Raw genomic sequence first — 19,368 nt, forward strand, 5'->3', positions numbered from 1 at the left:
CAGGGGGCAGCAGAGAATACCCACTGGGTCCCTAGTACGCATGCGCCCTTCCTCACGTGTGTGGAGAACAACATGACAGCGGCTGCAGCCTCTGAATAAAGTGCTCTACCGCGGGTTTATGAGATCTAATTAATCCGACAATTAGCTTGCATTTCTGACGGACAACAGCGATGGCAATTCGAGCTATACGGAAGTTTCGTTGGGTAGAGGGGTTGTTCTGTGTGTACAAACCCCCCGGCGTCCATTGGAAGCTCGTCCGAGACAGGATAGAGACTTGTATTCTTGAAGGTTATTAACATTTACACACTTGTTAACACTTACTTGAATTGTTAACATTCAATCCGAACTAAAATAATTTTACAACGAATTTACCATAGATGTGGAATTTACATTATTCCTGCACACGTCATTACCAGGTGTAAATGGCACCCCTTCCCTACCCCCTGGGGTCAGGCTGTTGGGACCAGGCAGAGGTCCCACTGAACTGACGCTCTCTGCAAGCTCCCTGGCCGCTCATCCTCTGGGTGCGTCCGACTTCCTCCATAACAGTGCTGTGCAACGGAGGAAAGATTCAGTGCATAATGCAATTGTTAATACCATTTGTTGCATATTGGACTCCAATGGAATCTGCTTTATATAAAATTACTTTTGGCTGCCTGAATATAACACCCCACTTTCTTTACCGTTGCAGTCCGTGGACCTGAGTTCAGACGGATCAAAGTGGGAGTCGGACATCGTCTGGACGCTTCATCCTCCGGAGTGCTGGGTGAGGCGGCTGCTTCAAGGATCAGGGATACGAATGGAAGAGGTTTCATATCTTCAGATGTATCACTATTGACCGTTTATGTTCACTTGACTCCTAGTTATTGGAGTTGGACGTGGAAACAAACCACTGAATGATCTTTACCAAATGTGCTGTACAAGGGTAAGCTTATTGTTATTTTTTTACCTCTGCTGATGTTTTTTTGTTCAGCATTGTATTTTGTTTATCTCTGCTGATGTTTTAAGGTTCACAGTTGTATTTTGTTCTGCTGTTATTTAAATGCTCACCATTTTATTTTGTTTAAAGGATTTCATTTGGATTGTGTTTTCCAGGATTATACTCTGGAGGGTGAATTTGGATTTGCAACGGATAATTTCTCTCGCACGGGCAGGATTGTTGAAAGATCCACATATGGTGTGTATAACTTTGCCCCTCGTCTACGGTTATGTATTGAATTAGTATTAGGCCTGTATAATTCTGTTGGTGAATCTTCTTGGTGTGTGCAGATCACGTCACACGGGACAAGCTGGAGAAAGTCCTGGCCATGTTGCAGCAGGCCAATCAGAAGGCCTTGCTCATGTAAACCTCATCCCGCTTCCATAACCCATTCAACAGATTTGTACAACCTAACCTGGAAAAATAAGAAGTGATATAAAGGACATATTAATGATTGTAAAGTTTCTGTTAAACAGGATTTAAATACCAGAATTTAAAAACAGAAAAATGTCAATGAAACCACATATTTTCAATTTGCACTTATGCTTCACCCCACCACTAGAATGCTAATCCTGTAGGAACCCTTGTTGTCACTGAGGGACTTACGACTGTCCTGTTGTCCTCAGTCACTCCAACGTGGACATGCGCTCACAGGAAGCCTATGAGATGGCTGTGACAGGGGAACTCGGTCCGCAGGGGAAGTCCCCCCCCATCCTAACCGGCCTCCGGGTCACAGGCTTCCAGCCTCCCTTCTTCACTTTGGGTGAATATCTACCATTAAATAATGTTCTTAGAATTGAAGGGACGCTATTCAAAAGTTGGCGTAACCTTTGTTAGTTTTGCTTGTATTGTATTTTTGGTTTTCACTTTGACATCACCTGTTTGATACATATGGTTATACCTTTAGTTGATTTATTCAATTTATAAATGTACAGTTTACAGAATGGTGCCTCCTAATGTTGAGAGGGGATGGCAGAGGTCATTCTGGGTAATGTAGAAAAATAACACAGGAACAGATCGTGTGACATAACTGCCAAACGGCAAATAATAATAAGATGTGTGTGTGTATATATATATATATATATATATAAATAGAAACAACATGGCTGTTATTCTTTTAAATAATTACGTTAACGTTAGCCTGGCCCCCTAACCTTAGCCTGGCACCCCTAACGTCAGCCTGGCACCCCTAACGTCAGCCTGGCACCCTTAACCGTAGCCTGGCACCCTAACGTTAGCCTGGCACCCTTACCGTAGCCTGGCACCCTTACCTTAGCCTGGCAGCCTTACCTTAGCCTGGTACCCTAACATTAGCCTGGCCCCCCTAACGTTAGCCTGGCCCCCCTAACGTTAGCCTGGCCCCCCTAACGTAAGCCTGGCCCCCCTAACGTTAGCCCTACACCCCTAACCTTAGCCTGGCAGCCTAACCTTAGCCTGGCCCCCCCTTATGTTAGCCTGGCACCCTTACGTTAGCCTGGCACCCTTATGTTGGCCTGGCACCCCTAACGTGGGCCTGGCACCCTTACGTTAGTCACATCCGATCTCACTGAGGCTAACTTACATTCCGCCAGGGGTGAATCCCAGAACACTATCGCAGGTTTAGAAGGAGAATCAGCGGTATCTGCTCTGTCCTCTGGTTCCAGAGCTGCAGTGTCTGAATGAAACCCAGCGGTATCTACGTAAGGTGGTGCACGAGATCGGTCTGGAGCTGCGCAGCACAGCTTCCTGCACGGCGGTGCGGAGAACACGAGACGGACCCTTCACGGTTGACCAGGCCCTGACCCGGGGTCAGTGGACCGCCGCCCAAGTGGCTCTGACCATCCAGCACTACAACAACTCCAAGAGACAAAGCAGACCGCTGCCCGCCCCGGCAGCGCTGTGATCTGTCTGTCCAGCAGAGTCCTGCGGTTGGCAGTGAAGACAGACAGACTCGCAATGAAAACTATCTGGATCATTACTGAACTTGTTTGGTTTAACAACTTTCCTGGGTTAGACTACCTCCATTTACATAATTCACTGGAGATAATTACTTTCTTGACCTGATCTTAAAGTGAAGTATTTAGCTTTTCCTAATTAAAGGGCCTTTATTTTACACCAAGGTGTGAGTCTGATGAGCCACTCCAAGCGGTATCAGAATCTGCCCTGTGACTTGGTGACTTCACAAGTGGGAGTGGCCTCCTCGATTGGCAATCTATAGGTAAGCCTGTAGTTGCTACAGTCCAACGGGCAGGCTGGTACATTGATCTGTTCAGATTGTACCTGGGTATTCCAGATATCACAGGGCATGGCAGAACTTTGGAAGGAACCCCAATAGGGTTCCTTCAAAACGACTTTATACTCCTGTCCTGCCCTCATTCCCACATGGGTTCTCGCTTCGCCCACTTTACCAAGGATGTATCGAGGCGACCTGTGGGGACTTGGGACAGCGAGGTATCCCAGAATGCAATTCAGAACATGGTATTGGGGCATGTGGCATGTGGCAGTATGAACAGGGACTGGTAGAGCTGATATCACATTGATTAGAGATCATTTCCATTAAATGATCCGTACAATGTAATTTTCCCTGGAACATTTGCATATTTATTTAGAATCATTCATTTATTTATTTTTTACTTACATTCATGCATACATTGTCATAACTGCTATAATGAAGCGTTCTACATTCATGGACTAATGCCAAAAACCAATCCAAATGCGTGGAGACCTTGGACACGGGTTTAACCTAAAGTTGGAAATAAAGGATTCAAAAAAAGTAAATCCAAGAGAATAACTAGAATAAGACTAATGATGTATGGCATTCCAAACTGGGAGGCTCTGATTAACTAGCACAACACTGGATAGGGATTTAACTAATTGATTGTACGCACTTAATCTACATTGCACTTATTCACAGTACTTAATTGTGTAACATCTGCAGTAGCTTCTAGCATTGCTGTACACAGGGAATGGGTTAGCCTAGCGATTGTTAGTACTTACTAGCACTTGGCTCTATGAACATCTTTACTGTACTGACAGCGATATATTGTTTCACTTCTTATGACAAATGTACTTATTGTAAGTCGCTTTGGATAAAAGCGTCAGCTAAATGCCCTAAATGTAAATTGCTGCCATCTACTTGAGAGCTGGCCTTGTTACAACTCAAAAGGAGAAGTTCAAGTCAGGTTCTATTTTCTATTAAGGGAAGCAGTTAACATGCACGATGGAAATGAAATGGGACACTTCGCTAGATTGTAGACTGTTCCTCAATTACATTCTCCATTTGCACGATTTAGATTTGCATTCTCAGGTTATGGGCTACAACAGTATGAATGACTCATTTGCAGCCAATTGCAATGGCAAGCCAAAAAAGAACTCAATCTGAGAAGGACCTTAAGGTAAATAAAGCTGCAAGTAGCGTTTCACGGGTGCCAAGCCGAAAGCCGACCAATAAGACCCTGTCAGACCATTAAGACCCTGACGCAGACAATTAAGACCGTTTTTGTTTGCATACGGTTGAAAACACTGGAATAGCCTCAGCTTGGATCAGTTGATGGGCTAACAAAATTTCATGACCGTACGTCAAATGGCTTAGGATGATTCTGAATGGATCATTCTTGCCCATTTAGATGCCACGCCCTAATTGAAAATATGTGGTCTCGATCTTGTTAAGAATTTGATTCTAAACCACTTTGGTATTGGACTTAAGATAATAGGAGACCAATAAAACTAACAATTACAATAGGTTGCCTTCACACCCTATGCTTGCCACCCTAATGTAATTACGTTCTCCCTAACATCCCTCATCTTCCCTTAAAGTGATTATGTAAAATTAATTTAAATACAAAACATATTGAGCTAAATGCATGTCCCACATAAGGTCATTTTAAACATGTACAAGAGGAAACATTACAATTAAATGTATATTACTTGTTAGACTATGTTCAAACTATAGTCCAGAAATAGGGTTATACATGTCACAACAGCACGATGTTTATCATGGCTTCCTCAGCAGCATCTCTTTTTCGGTTGTTGTTGTTGTAAAACAACGTCTTCCTCTATTTTGTGGTAGTTCTCAGTCAGTTTCCTTCGATCCCAGAAAAGAACAAAACTATTAGTTACAGCCCAAAAAAGGATGTCTGAAATGTTAGCCTGAGGGTTAATCTGAACGACAAAATAAAACTTTACCTTGCTAGGGATTCAATGCTGGAAACAATGTGTTCACCTGTGGCAACACTGCACTCATTGAAGTCAATATTATATTCCTGTAAGGAATAGGAACATGTTAACATGGTATTAGTATAATGCAATGGAATAGAACCATCCTAAAGAAGGTCAACATTGATAGACAGAGGGGCTGGTTCACATTATTGTAGATGATTTAGCTATTTATGCAATTCAATTGCATCAATGCGTGTTTGAAAAATCATACTCTGACATGAATCTTTGAGACAATTCAGATTTCAAGGAAAGCATAATGTACAACAGGGTAAACACATTCAATGTCTGTTTACAAGTTGAAGGTTTACAGATGGCTGTTCCTATACTGTACCTTAGCAAGGAGTTTTCCCTCAGATGGAGTGACCTCACGTCCTGCACAATCACTTTTGTTACCAAGCAGCAACATTATGACCTCTTCTCCAGCACTCTCCTGCAAAGGGCAGAATTTATTTAAGATTTTGCTATCCATTCGGCTTATCATCTGTACAATAAAAGGAATGTATTTTCTATGAATGATCTGCCCTTTATAAAGCATTTTGCAATTTGATTAGAATGTTACTCATTATGCCCACTGTCTTCATACAGCTGATTAAGATGGGACAGCATCAGCTAAGGTCAGGTCATACAAGTTTGAATGACCGCAGGTCAAAGGGGTGTAACACCCTGTTGTTACAGGTAGGAACTCTGGTCATTTATGTCACAAGCAACGCCGTTTTAATGCGCCCCAATTGAGAATAACTGAATTAATCTTGTTAAGAACTTTGTTCTGAAAATCTTTTAATTAGGCTAAAGTCATAAAAAGTAATCCAGCTTGATGTTGATTTAAGTGTTTAAGTCTTAATATGTTTTTAAGGCACAAGTTTTATCTGCTTTAGCGCAACCACTGAGCAACAATTAGTGCACATTTTTTTCCCTGGGCCACCCTTTTTCACCACGGGGAAAACTATCACACAGAGTGAGTGGGTGGTGATGGCTTGCTAGGTGTTTCTGGCAGAATGATAATATTAAAACAAACAATAACAACAGGATGCAAGATTGGCCCCATACTGAAGCAAACAATTACAATAGGTGCCTGCCCATACGGTGCTTGACACAAAATCACACTATAGAAATCTTTGTTTCTGAAGCAGTACGGCTAAAGCCTTGACAGTCATACCTGTATACAGCTGATCCAGTATCTGACGTCAGTGAAACTCACGGAGGAAGTGATGTCATACATCAACAGGAACGCTTGTCCTTTATGGAAGATCTGTTTTGAGATGCTATGAAACCTTTTAAGGAAGACAAATAGTGTGTCAGTATTTTAAAGAACATTCTAGTCAAATTTCTTTAATAATCATTAACATTATTTAATGGTCACATTATGAAAAAAAAACTTTCTTAAAGGAGTCATATTATGGTGTATTTGAGTTCCAGAAAACATGTTTTTGAAGCTGTTTGATGGAAATAGCTTTTGGGAAAAAAATCTCGCCTATATTCCCCTGTTTCAGTCCCTTCAGAATGCGCGGTTTCTGGTGTCTGTAGTTTTAATGCAAATGAGCTGCTGCCCATTGACCAATGAGCTGTCAGACTGAACCACAGCATGGAGAAGGGATTGTTGCAGTTTGCGGACTCCTGGGGGGTATACCACGAAGCTCGCTGAACATACCCAGGCTTTCTTGGGAAAACCTGGCTCGACAGAGCCGCAACTCGCAATCAGAGTTAAATGGTACCACGAAGCTCACTTTAGATTCAATTAGTTGAACCAGGTTATCCGCTTTAGGTTCAGTGCGCATTCACGTGAAAGGGGCGTTTTTTGCGTCATTTTTCTCACCTTTACGATAGATCAAGCAGCGTATAAGTGAAAAGATTCTGCATAATGTCTATAAAATAACTATGCCAAATGCAGAATTGTTCGCCATTAATCCAAATAGAATGATGATGATTTAAAAATGCATAAGCAACGTCCATCCTGCCTTATTCTATCATTTAGGGAATTCACTTTAAATACACCCTATGTAAGAAATGTATAGCATGTTTTCAACCGCTGAGAGGTAGCGGCTGTAGCGTAGTTGATTAGTATAAGACCCGAACGCCAGCGACCGGGGTTCAAATTCGCCGGTCTATCATCATGCATTTTACCCCCATAGATGTGGTGCCAGCACGGCCTTGAAAATATGGGTTCAAGTTCGAAATAAGCACAAAAATATAATTCCATAAGCTTTAGTGAATAAGAATTCCATATGCATGAGAATTGGGACATTTTAAGCTTCACATTAATTCGCATCACTTGGGAGTCGAACCCCCCGCGCAGAAATTCAAGACTGACGCGCTACCTCCACTCTAGCACTCTGTCACGGAGACGCAACGCGCAACAGTAAGCATTGTCTACATAAGGTCCAAAAGGACGATCAAATAAAGAACACCCTCCGATGAGAATCTGTATCTCTCATGAAGAACCCCAATTTCGTTGTTTGCACAATGACAATAAAGTCTGAAATCTGAATATCGTCGGACAATGCCAAGGGATCGGTTCTGTCCCGTAAAACCCTGTCTCCGGAGAGACGCCTGTACGAGTGTGTCGCCGAGGTCCACGGGAACACCCACAAATGGTGACGCCATTGTCAGAGGAGGGGCTAGGAAGCTGCGCCAGTCGATTTAAGTAGCCGATCTCCGGCTAGACTAAGCCGAAAAACTGCTCCCGACCAGAGCCCTGTACCACGAAGCTCGCTTAGAGGGTTAGCGAGGTATGTTGAGCTCCAAGCCTGGGTTAGTTGTACCACGAAAGTCGATCTCTTTTAGCGTCGCTGTATCACCATGGTGACTTATGTATGGCGACACATTAGTGCCATAATTCACTAATGTGATAAAAGATGCATTCGGGCGTATTATATTATTCCACACGCGTAGATATTAACTGCGAGCGCGCAAATGATCTCTGCGCGCGCAAACAGCCTCTCGCGCGCGCAAATTACCTCAGCGCGCGCAAAAAAGCCTCTCGCGCGTAACAGCCTCTCGCGAAAGATGTTTTTACGCTCGCTCGAATTTAATTTTGGCACTATGTGGGAGGGAACCAAGGCAGGGCGGGCTTTCCTATGATTGGCCGTTTCTGAAGCGCGATATTTGATTGACAGCCCTCCTCAGCCTTCCTCTCATTCAATTCTGAATTGTACAGTAAATGGCTGAAACGATAGTTACGTATTGTAACTCTAGATTCTATGAGTATAGGCGCAGCCTTTTAAGGCTATTGCTATTGGGTTATCCCTAGGCGTGAGCCGTAGCACTGAAAAATGTGTAATCCCCGACCACCAACAGCGTGGGCCTCAATTACGTCCGCGTGCGGCGTGCCTCAACGACGTCCGCATTTCGCAGATATAGGCTAGTCGGGCGCCTTCCTTGGGAGGTGTTTCAGGCACGTCCAGTGGGGAGGAGACCTCGGGGAAGACCCAGGACTAGGTGGAGAGATTATATCTCAACACTGGCCTGGGAACGCCTCGGGATCCCCCCGTCAGAGCTGGTCAATGTGGCCCGGGAAAGGGAAGTCTGGGGCCCCCTGCTTGAGCTGCTCCCCCCGCGACCCGACCCCGGATAAGCGGACGAAAATGAGATGAGTCGGGCGCCGGCGGACGTTCTGCTCCCAATAAACAGCTTTTCTTCAGCTATTTAAAGGACAATGAGGCCGACACTTAAAAGGCTGCGCCTATACTCATAGAATCTGGAGTTACAATACGTAACTATCGTTTCAGCCATTTACTGAACAATTCAGAATTGAATGAGAGGAGGGCTGAGGAGGGCTGTCAATCAAATATCGCGCTTCAGAAACGGCCAATCATAGGAAAGCCCGCCCTGCCTTGGTTCCCTCCCCCATAGTGCCAAAATTAAATTCGAGCGAGCGTAAAAACATCTTTCGCGAGAGGCTGTTACGCGCGAGAGGCTGTTTTGCGCACGCTGAGGTAATTTGCGCGCGCGAGAGGCTGTTTTGCGCTCGCGAGAGGCTGTTTTGCGCGCGCAGAGGTAATTTGCGCGCGCGCAGAGATCATTTGCGCGCTCGCAGTTAATATCTACGCGTGTGGAATAATATAATACGCCCGAATGCATCTTTTATCACATTAGTGAATTATGGCACTAATGTGTCGCCATACTTATGCTCGCAACCAAACCTGGTCGGGAGCAGTTTTTCGGCTTAGTCTAGCCGGAGATCGGCTACTTAAATCGGCGTGCGCAGCTTCCTAGCCCCTCCTCTGACAATGGCGTCACCATTTGTGGGTGTTCCCGTGGACCCCGGCGCACTTCTCGTACAGGCGTCTCTCCGGAGACAGAGGGTTTTACAGGACAGAACCGATCCCTTGGCATTGTCTGACGATATTCAGATTTCAGACTTTATTGTCATTGTGCAAACAACGAAATTGGGGTTCTTCATGAAAGATACAGATTCTCATCAGAGGGTGTTCGTTATTTGATCGTCCTTTGACCTTTTGGACCTTATGTAGACAATGATTACTGTTGCGCATTGTATCTCCGTGACAGTGTGCTAGAGTGGAGGTAGCGCGTCAGTCTTGAATTTCTGCGCGGGGGGTTCGACTCCCAAGTGATGCAAATTTATGTGAAGCATAAAAAGTCCTAATTCTCATGCATATGGAATACTTATTCACTAAAGCTTATGGAATTATATTTTTGTGCTTATTTCGAACTTGAACCCATATTTTCAAGGCCGTGCTGGCACCACATGGGGGTAAAATGCATGATGATAGACCGGCGAATTTGAACCCCGGTCGCTGGCGTTCGGGTCTTATACTAATCCACTACGCTACAGCCGCTACCTCTCAGCGGTCGAAAACATGCTATACATTTCTTAAATAGGGTGTATTTAAAGTGAATTCCCTAAATGATAGAATAAGGCAGGATGGACGTTGCTTATGCATTTTTAAATCATCATCATTCTATTTGGATTAATGGCGAACAATTATGCATTTGGCATAGTTATTTTACAGACAATATGCAGAATCTTTTCACTTAAACTCATATAGACTGCTTGATCTATCGTAAAGGTGAGAAAAATGACGCAAAAAACGCCCCTTTCACGTGAACGCGCACTGAACCTAAAGCGGAAAACCTGGTTCTACTAATTGAATCTAAAGTGAGCTTCGTGGTACCATTTAACTCTGATTGCGAGTTGCGGGTCTGTCGAGCCAGGTTTTCCCAAGAAAGCCTGGGTATGTTCAGCGAGCTTCGTGGTATAGGGCACTGGTTTGGTTGCGAGCATAAGTCACCATGGTGATACAGCGATGCTAAAAGAGATCGACTTTCGTGGTACAACTAACCCAGGCTTTGAGCTCAACATACCTCGCTAACCCTCTAAGCGAGCTTCGTGGTACAGGGCCCTGGAGCTCTATATCTACATCATATAATAATAATTAGTGGTGTCAAGCGATTAAAATATTGAATCGCGATTAATATGATTAAATGTCATAGTTAACTAATCACACCTTTTTTTTGTATTCTAAATATCCCTTGATTTCGTGCTGCTGGCCTTTTAGTGAGATCAGAGAGTGTTGAGAAGGACAGTAAGAAGAGAGACCCGCAGTGAATTCAACCCGGTCCACTTGACATCGGGTAGGTGCATGACAGTGGTAGGTCTACCGTAAAACTTTGTTTCAATCACTGAACTTTCGAACAAAACTCTTGCTCAGCAAAGATGGGAAAATTTGTTTCAATCATAGAACTTTCGAAAAAACTTTCTCAGCAAGGATGGGAAATAGCCTACTATAACATTTATTATTTGAACCAGTATGAATATTCCTACCGTACGCAGGCCTATACACACACACACACACACGCACACGGTAGGGGAGTGGTAATCGGGAGAGGCGGGAGAATTCCCGGTGGGCCGTCAACCTTTCGGGGCTGTCGGGCTGATTACTGCGGGATAACAATATTGCATTTATAAAAGTTCCTTGCAGCACTGTCCGGCAGCCTGAGCTGTGTGCCCGCAACCTCTCACTCACTCAACAGACGCAACACTCACAAACTGTCAACATCGCAACCAAGTCGATTTTGTAACTGAGGGAGTAACTGAGCGGCCCCTCCCGAAGTGGTACAGCCTAGGTTGGCCTTGAACTGCGATTGGTCAGAAAGACGTAACAGCTAACGACAACATTTAATGCTGCTATCCATTTTGATGGTAGGCTGGTACGAACGACCAGCTTCAGCGAGAACGTGACGTATTTCCCTTGCTCCAGCCTTCCAGTTTGCTATTTGTGTCCGACGAGTTTAAGAAGAAAACTATTTTGGAAAAAAGAAATAATCAAGTGTATAATGGTTGCCAGCCTTTACAGAAACATTAACATTGCAAGCCTTTTACATTGCAATAATATTTTGCCATTTTCGCCAATTTTTATTTCAACAAGTGCTGTCGTGTTTCTGTCGAGCCACGAGGGGTAGTAGCGGGCTACTCATCATTAGCAACATAGCCTCTTTGGTAAACCAGCTTGAAAACACAACTTTACATTGAATTTCACGCAAAGCAAGACCATAAATTGGTGACCAGATTAAAGCAGCAATAAAATCAAGTGTGTTAGAGGATTTTAAATCGACATTACAACCCCCAACGTGGTACAAATACAAAGAAAATACAGCTAGATCCCCATTGACTATGGGCGCAGCCATCTTGTTTGCTAGTTGTACAGATCTGCTCGCTCTACTTTGAAAGCGACGAGATACTACGACCGAAAGGGGGCGTGCCTCAGTGAAATGCCGCAAGAAAGCTGGGAGATTGGCGACTTTACCACTTCGTACATCCAAATGGATAGCAGCATTACTCTCGTGCAGGCTCGAACAGAGTGACACACAAACACACACCCGCTCCGTATCCTCGCTTGCCTCAACAAGTTTGTGCGGCGTGCTTGTTGTTTTGTTTCCGATGTAGCTAGATCAGGGCCCTGTACCACGAAGCTCGCTTAGAGGGTTAGCGAGGTATGTTGAGCTCCAAGCCTGGGTTAGTTGTACCACGAAAGTCGATCTCTTTTAGTGTCGCTGTATCACCATGGTGACTTATGCTCGCAACCAAACCTGGTCGGGAGCAGTTTTTCGGCTTAGTCTAGCCGGAGATCGGCTACTTAAATCGGCGTGCGCAGCTTCCTAGCCCCTCCTCTGATAATGGCATCACCATTTGTGGGTGTTCCCGTGGACCCCGGCGCACTTCTCGTACAGGCGTCTCTCCGGAGACAGAGGGTTTTACGGGACAGAACTGATCCCTTGGCATTGTCTGACGATATTCAGATTTCAGACTTTATTGTCATTGTGCAAACAACGAAATTGGGGTTCTTCATGAGAGATACAGATTCTCATCAGAGGGGGTTCGTTATTTGATCGTCCTTGTTGGACCTTATGTAGACAATGATTACTGTTGAGCATTGTGTCTCCGTGACAGAGTGCTAGAGTGGAGGTAGTGCGTCAGTCTTGAATTTCTGCGCGGGGGTTCAACTCCCAAGTGACGCGAATTTATGTGAAGCTTAAAAAGTCCCAATTCTCATGCATATGGAATACTTATTCACTAAAGCTTATGGAATTATATTTTTGTGCTTATTTCGAACTTGAGCCCATATTTTCAAGCCCGTGCTGGCACCACATCTATGGGGATAAAATGCATGATGATAGACCGGCGAATTTGAACCCCGTTCGCTGGCATTCGGGTCTTATACTAATCAACTGCGCTACAGCCGCTACCTCTCAGCGGTTGAAAACATGCGATAAATGTCTTACTTAGGGTGTATTTAAAGTGAATTCCCTAAATGATAGAATAAGGCAGGATGGACGTTGCTTATGCATTTTTAAATCATCATCATTCTATTTGGATTAATGGCGAACAATTCTGCATTTGGCATAGTTATTTTATAGACAATATGCAGAATCTTTTCACTTATACGCATATAGACTGCTTGATCTATCGTAAAGGTGAGAAAAATGACGCAAAAGACGCCCCTTTCAAGTGAACGCGCACTGAACCTAAAGTGGAAAACCTGGTTCTAAAGTGAGCGTCGTGGTACCGTTTAACATTAATTGCGAGTTGCGGCTCTGTCGAGCCAGGTTTTCCCAAGAAAGCCTGGGTATGTTCAGCGAGGTTCGTGGTATACCCCCCCGGTATGGTGTTGTAGTTTTTCTAACGTGACTAGTTGTTGCTAGACAGCAGATGAAAAAACGAAAACGTTTACCAAGCCCAAATTAATTAAAATAAATTAACGCTGTTAAAATTGGTTTGCGTTAACGCCGTTAAACTGACAGCACTAATAATAATATTATATCTGGGTATTTATATAATATTATAGCTAATATCACGGTAAAAAGCTTTGTGAACCTCGGTTGATATTATGAAACAAAGACTGCGTCTGACGTCTCTGGCACTTCCACAACAAGTACAAACGCGTAGTGGGGGATATCTCGGCCAGGGTTGAGAGGAATTGGGGGAAAGGCACTTTGGCCTTAACTCTCTGAAGTCCATGAACCGGGACATGGAAGAGAAAGGGATTGTACTCTGGGAGCTGAGCTGCCGGACTTGCCGCCGAGCTCCCCGCGCCGGAGCTGCCGGAATGCCGCCGAGTCCTACTCCCGCCGGACCTGCCAGTCTCGGCGGCAGTTCAGCTCCCGTAGTACACCCGCCGGAGCAGCCGGAAAGCTTTGGCCGCAGTGCAGCTCCCGGAGTACACCGCCGGAGCTGCCGCCGAAGGGCCAATTGGAGGGGAGTGGGGAAGTGGGAGGTAATATTCAACTGTGCCCCCTTCCTACGTAGGAGGGGGTGCCGAAACTGTCTGGCTCGTTTGGTAACTGTAGGCGGGATACTTTCAGAAATGCATATCTCACTCAAAAAATCATGTGCAGACTTTTTTCAAAGTTTGTATGCGTGTGGCGTGGGAGCACCAGAGACCCAAAACAACAACCCAAATCCCAGGAAAAGTGTTGTTTTCATAATATGTCCCCTTTAATAAAACGGCAAGACTGTTTATTCAGTGAATTTGCCTATGGCTATAATCCAGTTAGACACCTGAGGCAAGACCAACTTTAGTTTAGCACTATTTTTGTCTCTAAGTGAGAGTTTGGCGGTTCCAGATTGATATACCGTTCCTGTCCTGCTGTATCCCATATCTGCAGCATCACTTCCCTCCCATCCACTGGTAATGCATGAATGCACGTATCAATGCCTAAAAGGAAAAAAAGAAAACATACATGAGTACTGTTGTATCAGCATGGTAGTAGTTATAACACACGGAACGTCAAGCTCACCAATCGAGGCACTGAAATCTGGAGCATACGACCCGCTTTGAATCCTTTTCATGAATGAGGTCTTGCCAACATTGCTACTCCCAACCATCACCACATTGAAGCAGTTGGCTCTGCGGTCACACTTATTCAAGGTATCTGCAGAAAAGGGACACGCTGTCGATTGTATGATGGGACTCCAGATTAAAAATATATTTATTTTTGTCACGGTTTACGATTTCAGGCTTAACAATATCACTATGTACATTGAGGGGTTAATTTATTTTAGATGTATGTATAGCTTTTATATTGCAGCCATTCAATATTTAAGTTTTACATACCAAAGGTAAGGGTTGCATCACCACTTATCTGCCGACTGAAAACAACAACAGAATGTTTATTTTTGCATTGTATTCATTGTAATAAAATATTGACAAAGGGCAATATGCATAAACATACAAAGACATACAGCATGACCCGACTTGCCTTAGTGGTTCTGTAGGTGGCAGGTGATCTCCAAAGATCAAGGCTCCATGGTCTTTACTCTCAGGTGGATAGTCATGGCGGTGCTGTCCCCTTGACTTCCTTTGAGAACCTAATTTCCTTCTTCTACCCTCAACGTGTAAGTCATTGGATAATTCGATAGGGAGAGCACTTAAGGTTGTGTTCACTGGTTTTACATCGGTCTCAGAACTTCTCTCTCCACTCTGTTCTGTCTCATTATCTTTGTTTACTTTCAATTTGAGCTCATCTTTGAATATCTTCCTATCTTCTGAGACCTCACTCTCAACCTCCTTCTTCTCCTTTGAGTTCTCCTGTATTGGTGTCATTCTGCCGGTCATATTATTGGAGCCCAGCTTCCTCCTCACAATTTTTGGAGCTTCACTCATTGACTGGTGCGTATCACTGCCTATCTGGTTTGGTTCCTCCTCAGTAGTCACAACCTTCTCAGGTCCTTCAGAAATGGTATCCGATAACACTGCATCTTTTTTTATCTCTTTGTCCTCTGTTGTCTGTACTTTTTTTGAACCTTCTTGTGACCCTGTTGCACTTCCTTTAGTCCAGCGAGATGAACCCATCTTTCTTCTCCTCAAAATATGGTTGTCATCGTCTTTAACATGTCGGAGGGACCCATGATTCCCATGGCCACTAATATGATCTACATTTGATGAAAGTGCAGTTTGATGTTGGCCTGCAGTGTCCATCTTGTCATCATTATCCCTGATATCAGAAACTGGAGCAAAGAGGATTGAGCTGTTAATGTCCAGGCTGTGAGGAGCGTTCTCTTTTGACAAAGAGTTCTGGACAAGCATGAGGACATCCACACCTGATGGCCCGATGTCTTTGTCCTGTGGATCAGAAGCAGGCCTGCACAGGTCTTCCTCATGGTATGGATGTGACATTTTTTCTACAATTTCATCCTCTTTTCTTTTATCTACATCGGGATAGGAAATTACTGGGGGCAAGTGAATATTACCCCCTGTATATATTTCTTTGCGTGCTCTTTCTATTATTTCCTCAGTACCCCTTTCCTTGATCTTTGATTGAGGTGCTAATAACAAAAGAAAATCGACTTTGTCTGTGGAAGTTCCAAGTGTTTCCCCCTCAAGTGACTCTGAATTACATTTCATCTCAACTTTCAACTCTGTTTCAAAATCATTATTAGTCTTGTTAAGATCTGTAGAAAAGTCTGATTCCACTATTTCTCCTGAGTGATCTCCACCTCCTACTTTGCCCTGATTACCAATCCTGCGACTGGAACCCATCCTTCTCTTCTTCCTGGAGGATTTCGTATCTAAATCCCTGTCCTGCTCTTGGTTTGATGCCACCTCAGTCTGTTTGACATTGTTATCTAAACCTGAAGCATCTACTGCTGTACCATCACTGTTCTGTGGTAAATCATTCTCTACCTCAGGCATCTCTACAGGGTTTGTGTTTTCATTTTCATGATAACTCTTAATTAAGCCAAGTTCTGTTATTCCTAATGAATGTGATAACCCTGTGCTCGTTTGCGCTCCAACTTGTTCACCATCGTCCTGTAGTTGTGATGAAGTGGGGGCAAACATTACTACTGAGTAGCATTGATCCTCTCCAGACGAGGGAACATGTTGAGGAACTGTGGCCAAAGGATGTATTTCTCTCATGTTAGTCGATAGACAGCTCTCGACGGCCAAGTCATCAATACTGTGATTATCACTTAGTGTGACATTGCTTGAAATATGCTCAACATCATCAGACTGTGGGTTGAACTCAGTTGTTATATTGGAGTCATTATTGTATCCATGTTTCAATTCTTTTTTTGAATCTAGAGTGACATTTCTTTCGTTTGCCCTTTGATTCTTCTCTGGTACCATTAATTCTGTAATTGGTAGTTTTGTGGGGTTATCAACTGACCCATCGTTGAAGGATATAGTCCCACTTCTAGTCGGAAATGTGAGATCATACTCATCATCGGCAGAAGCTGAGGAGTATTCTGACTGCAGAGCCCCAACTTTTATAGGGTGCCCTTCTCCTTCCTCTCGTGCAGTGTCTTCAATTAATTCCAATGGCTCATTGTTTACGTGGCCTTCAGGTTCAAATTCTTGGCTGCAGGTTTTTTCCTTTACGTTGTGTTCTAGCTCACTCAAATCAAATACCGCACCTGGTGGGCTGATGTCTTTCTCCTGTGGCTCAGTAGCCGCCCTGCACAGGTTTTCCTCATGGTATGGACTTGACAATCTTTCAGTGATTTCCTGGTTGTTTACTTCTGCCAATGTTTTGGACAGCGGGATTTTAATCACTTCCATATTTTCTACGATTTCACTTTTTCCTTCAGATTCAACCTCTTTTCTTTCATCTACATCTCCTAGGAAAATATCTGCGGACAAGTGAATATGACCCCCTGTATATGTTTCTTTTCGTGCTCTATCTATTATGTCCTCACTACCTCTTTCCTTGATCTCAGATTGAGGTGGCATTAACAAAAGACAATCGGCTTTGTCTGTGGAAGTTCCAAGTGTTCCCCCCTCAAGTGACTCTAAATCGCATTTCATCTCAACTTTCAACTCTGTTTCAAAATACTTGTTGGTCTTGTTAAGATCTGTAGAAAAGTCTGATTCTACTATTTCTCCTGAGTGATCTTCACCTCCCCCTTTGCCCTGATTACCAATCCTGCGACTGGAACCCATCCTTCTCTTCTTCATGGAGGATTTCATATCTAAATCCCTGACCTGCTCTTGGTTGGATGCCACCTCAGTCTGTTTGACATCGTTAACTAAACCTGAAGCATCTACTGCTGTACCATCACTGTTCTGTTCAGAGTCACATACTTGGCTGAAGGATTTTTCTTTCAGGTTGTGACCTAGCTCACTCATATCAAATATGTGATCACTTTTTGTGTTTTCTAGATTATCTTGTAAGGTCATTTCCTGGTTGGTGCTGGGGTTTAAAGTGTATTGCATGGTTAGAAGGGGCTGGCTTTCAACAACTATTACAGAATTGCCTGCAGAATCATGTGAATCGGTTGTGGTAGAAGTAATCTGCTCTTGTTCAGCCTCTTCTTGGTTGGGTACTTCAATGAGTAATGGACACACACCAGATTGTGTTGGATGTTCAGAATGTTTTAACAATGGGTTCACGTCATTGCTCACCTCGTGCTCTTTCATTAGAGATGGCACATCACCACAAATACCTTCAACCTGCAATAAGTATTCCTGACCTTCAGCAATAGTTCCTGTTAAGGAGACCGCCAAATTATTGGAATCCTCTTTTCTAAATTCCCTTTCAACTTCTTCCTTATGTATAATACTGTCTGATGATTGCTTTGTACTATTAGACAGGTCGCCTGTGAGTGGCTGACAAGGAGATGAATACAGAGAGCTGTTGAGCCTTGGATGCCAGAAAACTCCACTGCACTGACTGACTTTGTGAGTGTCATCCCCTGGTTTTGATATTTGCAGCGTTGTTTTTTCGCAGCTTTCGTAAGGCAACATCACCATTTTGGACTCTTTTATATTTGCACTGAATTCTCTACACTGTTCTCGGGTTAAGTCATTTGACCAACTCATGCCTGCATTCTCATTTCTGTTTTCAGACATGACCTCTTTTTGAGGTTGAGATGGTTTTGGTGAAACACTCCAGAACTGGTTAGAGTGTGCGTCAATCTCAAACGTGGTTGGTGGATGGATCAAGCTTCCACATTTTTCACTTGCAAATGCCAAGCCCTCGCTTGTTTCATGCAGTGTTTCAGAAATTGGTTCCTTGAAATCAAGTTGGTTTCCATGTTCTGAATTAACGGAGTCCATGTCTACCGCCGTAATGGAGCGAGGGTCTGTTTGGGTTTCTGGGGTCACATCATGCGCTAATAATGAAGTCCTGTCTAGATGTCGACGGGATGAACCCATCCGTACTTTCCTTGGTCTCCGATTCGACATTGCATTTCTTCTTACCTATAGTAATTTGAAGTACAATTAGCGAGATTGACCCAATTGAGGTTTTCATAAACTACTCACTAATGCAAATATCTGGACCAACCCAACTCGAGACGTAGATATTGTTGGGTTTAATCTCAAATTACTAATATTGAAGTTGCAGCCAAATAAGATAAAATAACTTACCAACACAAATGTTCACAGGCTCATGTCATGAAGTCAACTGCACTGGCATAACTTTGCAATGTCACTTCAGAAGTGCATCAACATAAGGAAGTATCTTGCAAGTGTGCTCATCAATTTCCTGTGTGGTTAAGCCATCAGTCTTTTTTTCTCCCTGCATTCAGGAAACTAAAATTATAAAATAAGTTTATGTAGGACACAAGTTATTTCCAACTGAATTAAACTTTTATTGAACTGAGCAATTCCATCAAGACCACCACCTCTTAAACGTCATGGAATAGGGTAGAAAAAGCAGTTTGGATCAATGTTTAGATTAAATGCAAAACTCAACATTGACAACTTCCAACAGAAATAAGTGACCTTGGTGCC

At 43.6% G+C, this 19,368-nt stretch overlaps 2 protein-coding genes across 2 annotated transcripts; one reads left to right on the forward strand and one right to left on the reverse strand.

Moving 5' to 3' along the window:
* The first annotated feature begins 15 nt into the window (after window positions 1-15).
* Window positions 16-4,312, forward strand: trub2 (TruB pseudouridine (psi) synthase family member 2). The gene is made up of 8 exons (XM_060063147.1): window positions 16-288; window positions 417-524; window positions 692-766; window positions 864-925; window positions 1,096-1,177; window positions 1,270-1,342; window positions 1,606-1,742; window positions 2,623-4,312. The coding sequence occupies exons 1-8, from the start codon at window positions 171-173 to the stop codon at window positions 2,859-2,861; spliced, it is 894 nt and encodes a 297-aa protein (XP_059919130.1). The 5' UTR covers window positions 16-170; the 3' UTR covers window positions 2,862-4,312.
* Window positions 4,313-4,902: 590 nt separating this feature from the next.
* On the reverse strand, window positions 4,903-19,216 carry rab44 (RAB44, member RAS oncogene family). The gene is made up of 9 exons (XM_060062781.1): window positions 19,003-19,216; window positions 14,894-18,834; window positions 14,749-14,783; window positions 14,432-14,566; window positions 14,268-14,349; window positions 6,333-6,447; window positions 5,508-5,606; window positions 5,144-5,220; window positions 4,903-5,042 (listed from the first exon to the last, which is right to left on the reverse strand). Exons 2-9 carry the CDS (start codon window positions 18,817-18,819, stop codon window positions 4,964-4,966), a joined length of 4,548 nt encoding a protein of 1,515 aa, XP_059918764.1. The 5' UTR covers window positions 18,820-18,834; window positions 19,003-19,216; the 3' UTR covers window positions 4,903-4,963.
* Window positions 19,217-19,368: the final 152 nt, after the last annotated feature.

This window comes from Gadus macrocephalus, chromosome 1 (assembly GCF_031168955.1).
Source record: "Gadus macrocephalus chromosome 1, ASM3116895v1".
In the NCBI taxonomy this organism is placed as follows: domain Eukaryota; kingdom Metazoa; phylum Chordata; class Actinopteri; order Gadiformes; family Gadidae; genus Gadus; species Gadus macrocephalus.

Coding starts and splice junctions, on each gene's coding strand:
- trub2 (XM_060063147.1), top strand. CDS start 171: ATGGCAATTCGAGCTATACGGAAGTTTCGTTGGGTAGAGGGGTTGTTC. Junction 289..416: donor AGAGACTTGTATTCTTGAAG/GTTATTAACATT, acceptor CGTCATTACCAG/GTGTAAATGGCACCCCTTCC. Junction 926..1,095: donor ACCAAATGTGCTGTACAAGG/GTAAGCTTATTG, acceptor TGTGTTTTCCAG/GATTATACTCTGGAGGGTGA.
- rab44 (XM_060062781.1), bottom strand. CDS start 18,819: ATGTCGAATCGGAGACCAAGGAAAGTACGGATGGGTTCATCCCGTCGA. Junction 6,448..14,267: donor GATACAGCAGGACAGGAACG/GTATATCAATCT, acceptor CTTCCTTAAAAG/GTTTCATAGCATCTCAAAAC. Junction 5,607..6,332: donor ACTGGATCAGCTGTATACAG/GTATGACTGTCA, acceptor TGCCCTTTGCAG/GAGAGTGCTGGAGAAGAGGT.